The 5,886-nt window shown below is 39.0% G+C and overlaps 1 protein-coding gene across 2 annotated transcripts; it reads left to right on the top strand.

The window, feature by feature from the left end:
• The first annotated feature begins 415 nt into the window (after nucleotides 1-415).
• LOC104942640 (secretory carrier-associated membrane protein 3-like) lies at nucleotides 416-3,610 on the top strand. 2 transcript variants are annotated; one of them, XM_010767888.1, is made up of 5 exons: nucleotides 416-825; nucleotides 1,142-1,228; nucleotides 2,798-2,911; nucleotides 3,220-3,340; nucleotides 3,453-3,610. In XM_010767888.1, exons 1-5 carry the CDS (start codon nucleotides 772-774, stop codon nucleotides 3,593-3,595), a joined length of 519 nt encoding a protein of 172 aa, XP_010766190.1. In that variant the 5' UTR covers nucleotides 416-771; the 3' UTR covers nucleotides 3,596-3,610. The 2 variants fall into 2 exon arrangements, with proteins under 2 accessions (XP_010766190.1, XP_010766191.1); XM_010767889.1 differs by lacking the exon at nucleotides 416-825 and adding an exon at nucleotides 980-1,050.
• The last annotated feature ends 2,276 nt before the right edge of the window (nucleotides 3,611-5,886 follow it).

Below are 5,886 nucleotides of genomic sequence, written 5' to 3'. Positions count from 1 at the left end.
TTCAAATCCTGTCTTATATATACTATAAACAAAAACAAACATATATGTTTGTTTTTGTTTAATTTGGAATTCATTTAAAAAAGGAAATGTACAATTAAAAACGTATATGTTATGTAATTAAAGACAAAAAGGAACGTCCTTACCATTGTTTTATATACATTACCACAAATTATGATTAATCCGTGTATTTTCTGCTATGATACAGGAACAAATACTGTTTATAGTAGAATAAATAAATATGTGAGCTATAAAAAGATTATTGTTATATGATTGTTATTAATAAATGTTATTATGCATCGATTGATCTTTTGGGGATTTTATTCAATAAAATGTATATTTATAAAATTCTGAATTTTTTTTGGCAGCACATGCACGGCCCAACTGCTCTCACGTGCTTGTCTGCCGCAGCAGCAGTCACATGACCGCCAGACTTGTGCTGGTTACTTCCGGTTCCTCGGCTGTTTTTCTTGCGGGAGAAAGCATCTGCTCTGCTATGATCCGGATCCTGACAGCCCGGGACTAGAGAGGAGACACACACCGGGGAACACAGCGTTCAACTTGTCCGTTACCGTGTTCACCTGTTCCCAAAACTGTGGAGAGATGACCACCGGAGGGGCGGGTAGCTTGTTGACTGGATACACTGACTAACACCGCCCTTCCTCTCGATTAACAAAAGAACCAAGCGCATCTTTTTGATCTGCTGGAAGAGACTAGCAGCGAGCGGTGGCTAATTGACATTAGCTCCCCTTTCCATAACACCAAGCCATCGATATGTCAAAATACACAAGCTTTCCAGAGCCAATGGAGGACCCCAACCCTTTCCAGGTGGGTGAAATGAAATATGAATATAATGTAATATCCTGCCTCGGTGCAGTGTTTTAATTGTGTGATGTGCAGAAGTCCCTGATGTTGGCTCTGTCTAATAGCAGGCGTGTTGTTGCTCATGTGACGTGTGTCCCTTTTTGCCTCGGCCTTTCCGCCCTCCTTTCAAGCTTTGCCCACTTGTAGCTCATATTATTAACGATGAACACATCAGTAGAAGCCGCTCAGGTTTGTCGAATTTGAATGAATGTTCCATTAGGCCAAGTCACATTTATTGATGTGCTAATTAACCCATAAACCATTTGTTTTGATCTTCTAGGACCCTGCAGTGACTCAACACAGCAGCAACACGGGTTATGCCACACTGGACCTTTACAACCCGTTTGATAACACTACTGGGCCTGGGGTGAGTAATATCTAGTATTATCTGTGAGATAATGGGGGATATTTGCTGATAGTGTACTGTATAGATAATATAAAACACAACAGCTTCCTTGTGTGTCATGCCAGGGCTTGTCCCGTCTTGTTTTCTTCTGTGAGGGCATAAACTGTACAGTACAAAGTGTGAAGGGTACATGAGGGCAACAAAATGCTATTGCCTTAGTTTTTTAAGCTTTAACCCGTTTTTCCATTATTTTGGTGTTTATTTGATTGTTTTCTATTAATTTTATTGTTTACGTCTGATAAAATTAACTGTTTTGTTCAGGTTTGATGTAAAGCAAATGTGCTATATAAACAGAAAACATATATATAATGTTGACAATCATCATCAAACACATCTTCATTCAGTTAATTTCAGATTTGTGACAAAAAAATGGAGAAACAGAAACTGGCTCCACATTTACTTCAAGGTAATGTGCAAGTCAAATTAAATGATGCCACATTTAGCAGCAACATGAAAAAAGGCAATTAGTTAATGCGAATGAATTGCAATTTATTAAATCTTCAATCCCATACTTATACTTTTTCTATTCAGATGTCTAATATGTTTACTGTGTCTATCGGCACGCTTTCAGTTTTCAAATTGCAATTTAGTTTCACTTCCTTCATTCCTTCTATTTGTCTCCCTGAACAAATCGCAGATGCTTGCAGTTTTGTTTTTTGCAGCCAGTCTATACTAAATTGGGAAATTATACCACCTTAACGCCTTCATTCAATGACAGCAGACCTTGAGCTTAACTGGTGCGCTCTACTGACATGCATTTTCTTTATAAGAATAACCCAAACTAGCTAAGACACAGTAAGGCTTTCCTTTCCTTTAGAAAGATCCTGCTCAATGAACCTTTAATGAGAACACTTGATGTTGTAATATGTTCATCAAAGACCTATCGCTATAAGCAGAGTAGCCGAAATATACATTTGCTTTGCGATATACATGATTCTAGAATTGAACATCTTTGCTGCTCCTAGGAAACAGCTTGGGTTCATGTGTACTTCCTGACAGCTGTTGATATTGGCAAATACTGCAGCAACAAGAACTACATTTGGACTTGAAGCTGAACTAGTCAGAACTAGTCTTTGTAAATCTGTTATTGAAAGCTTCATATATTGTTGTAGACATGAACGTCTCAATTTGATACAAATAAATAGATACATTTCAAACTCTGTATTTCAACTCCTCTGTTGCTATATTGTTGTTACACAGCTGCAGTTTAGTTTTTGTTTGAAAAAAAAGGTTAAAGTGTAAGGCTGGGCATTGTGATACAAATAAATATCCCAATATTTATTTACCAAATTCCTCTGCAAAATTGTAGGGATTACTATTGTTGTTTTCATTAAATGTAAAGGAGAAATGTGATGATAGAAGAAGTAGAACATTTGATTCAAGCTCAGAAATGTACATCCAAGACAATATCCCATCTCATATTGCTATATCAATATAATATTAATATATTGCCCCGCCCTGTTTAAGTGTTGAAGTTGGTGCATACAGGATGAGGTCACACTGATGTATGATGTCTGTTTCTTTCTCCAGCCTCCACCTCCGTATGAAGCCACCTCTCCCTCTGTTCCACCTGTGCCGGCTCAGACTCCCCCCAGCAGGACGACGCCCACTGAGCCTCGCAACTATGGCTCCTACACCTCCCAGGTACACATGCTGCCGAGAAGAGACACAGTTGTTTCCTTTTTATGTTTCCTGAAGTATTTTTGTGTGGTTATAAATGCCGCTGCACTTCTTGGCCTTGTTTTACTTAAAATAATAGATTCTTAATCTCAATGGGAGTCCTTGGTGAGAAAAAAAGGCTCAGTGTTTATATATGAATTTTCATGTGAATCTCTTATAATAACAGATCGTTAACACAATCCTTTTTATTATTTATAACTGGCACAACCTCTCTCTTTGAAACTTGATATGCAGTTCTAATTCATCTTCTACTTTATTTCTTACTCTGTTAGACGGCAGTGAACGCGACCACAGCAGAGCTGCTGAGGAAGCAGGAGGAGCTGGAGAAGAAAGCCCGGGAGCTGGAGAGGAGAGAGCGGGAGCTCGAGTCACACGCCCTGGGACCCGGAGCCAGTAAGAGAGGGAGGCGGGAAATCAATGCTTAAGATACCTAAATGTGTAATTGATTTAGGGAGTTAAAAATAAATTGCCTTGATTGATGATTTCCCACTGTTGTCTTCATCAGACCGTCAGAATAACTGGCCCCCGCTGCCATCGTTCTGCCCTGTGGGCCCCTGCTTCTACCAGGACATCAATGTGGAGATCACGCAGCACTTCCAGCGCACCGTCACCATCATGTACTACTTCTGGATGTGTGAGTTCCTCTAACCTTTACTCTGCACTGTTGTGTGAATTATCAGCATCAGTGTGATAAAGTTACTTACGGTGCTTATCTGGGGCAGTATTAATAAACAGGGTTTGTGATTGAAGTGAAAAATTGAAGTATTCACCTGCTGACACTTTAGGAAAGACACTTGTCAAATCATTCTTTTTTGATGCACTGGTCAATCTTGAGGGTTTGAGCAATTTTGCCTCTTTTTCCGACTAGCGGAATGAAAACACCCAAAATACACATTTAGTATTTTCTCCTTAATCCAACTTAAGTTAACATTAGATAATGTCTCATATACATATCTAAACATACATTTGAAGTTATCAACTAGCAGATTTAGTGGTGATGTATATACATGTTTACCCTATTCACTTGTTATGTCTTGCAAGTGTATAACATATAATAACTAGGGCTGTCGAACGATTACAATTTTTAATCAGATTAATCGCAGCTTAAAAATTAATTAATCATGATTAATCACCATTCGAACTATGTCCAAAATATGCTATTTCTTTATGTATATTTTTGTGGGAATGGAAAGATAAATGAAAGAAGGCGGATATATCCATTTAAGATATATGTATGTTAAATGGATATATCCGTCTTCTTTCATTTATCTTTCCATATTTTACATATAATGTATGTTTATTATAACATTGTTCTGTGTGTCAAAATGAATGACAGCCCACACACCTATCAATCATCAAACCGTGGGGTCTTATTTCATTACGTATTGATTTCTATCAACACGTAATGTTGTATCGATGTATATAGAGATGTACTACAGCAAAAGTATTCTCCATCAGGACTTCCTGCAACAACACCACGCCGTTATCTTGATTCTGATTGGCCAGAAGACATTATCAAAGATGTTCTATTGAGAAGACGATCACTACGTGACAAAAGTTTTCAAAACCGTTTCTAGTCTTCGGTATTTCCAGACAAGTGGCTACTGAAATCAATCTTACTGCTGTCTGTGCAATTTACTCGGCGCAAGTTGGTGGACTTTATTTTGCTTACTTTAACATCATTTTTCATGGTGGGGCTAAGGTGGGGCTAAGCCATTCCTTGGTATGGCTGTAGCCTACCCCAGAGCTGCCACTGGTGGGATGTATGGGGCGGGCCATTCTGCACATGCGTTAAATGCGTTAAATATTTTAACGCAATTAATTCAAAAAATGAATTACCGCCGTTAACGCGATAATTTTGACAGCATTAATAATAACTATATCTTTTTTTAATCATAGTTGTTTTCAATCTCTTACCCACACATCTCCACTTCAGCAGCACTTACATACACAAACACTTCCAGTTTCACTTCCTCCGTATTCTAAAGTTGTTTTTATGGCTTTTGACCGTATTTTTAGATTTATGGAGTTCATAAAAAAAGAGCTATGCCAACTTCGTCTGTAAAAACCTCAGAGTTTGATGTTTCAAAAAATGTACCTTTAATTTTAAACCTGGCTTTCAGATTTCAGCTCCAGATCAGGGTTTCCGCTAGGATTTGTTCTTGCCGGTCAAGTGTCCGTAAATAATTTATTTTACCGGACAAATTCTAAACTTACCGGCCATGTTTCAATAATAATAAGAATTGTGTAGCAGAGTTTCCGTTAGCAGGTAATTTCCGGACTATGACGGGATATGCTGATGTTTAAAACTCAGTTAATGGGGCTCATTTTTATATTGCTTCAGTTTATAATCGTAACAGATCGAAAAGTTATTAATTTTCAATAAATGATACGCTTCCCCAAACAACAAACAACATCATTATTACATTCAAACAAACTACTTATAGTAGATGAAGTACATTATTCAAANTGGTTATGTCACTGTACCCAGGAAGAAAACAATGGAAAAAGAAAAATCTCCAACGAGGCGTTCTGGGCCAGCATAGACAGGTCTTTTCTGTGTTAGAGTAACTCTAACACAGAAAAGACCTGTCTATGCTGGCCCAGAACGCCTCGTTGGAGATTTTTCTTTTTCCATTGTTTTCTTCCTGGGTACAGTGACATAACCATGCCGAGGTCCAAATGGACCAATCCGTGGAGCTCCTCACACACACACTCACTCAGCCTTATCTTTTCTCAGGCTGTGAGTGTGTGGCGAACAGCCTGGCTGTGAGTGTATGTGTGTGCTCCGCGGTGTCTCGCTGTCTTGCAGACCCCACGCAGCAACCAGGAAACGACACCAGTAATCCAGCTCACACTGTCTGCTCCTCGATCCTCAAAGAGCGGAGCAGCGAGCCCCGCAACGTCCCGCCAACACGGCACCCAGACCCCACGCAGCA

This window comes from Notothenia coriiceps, unplaced genomic scaffold (genome assembly GCF_000735185.1).
Source record: "Notothenia coriiceps isolate Sejong01 unplaced genomic scaffold, NC01 NC01_scaffold00004875, whole genome shotgun sequence".
NCBI classification, from domain to species: Eukaryota; Metazoa; Chordata; class Actinopteri; order Perciformes; family Nototheniidae; genus Notothenia; species Notothenia coriiceps.
The sequence above is the reverse complement of the archived record's forward strand: the minus strand, read 5'-3'. Positions and strand labels throughout refer to the sequence as shown.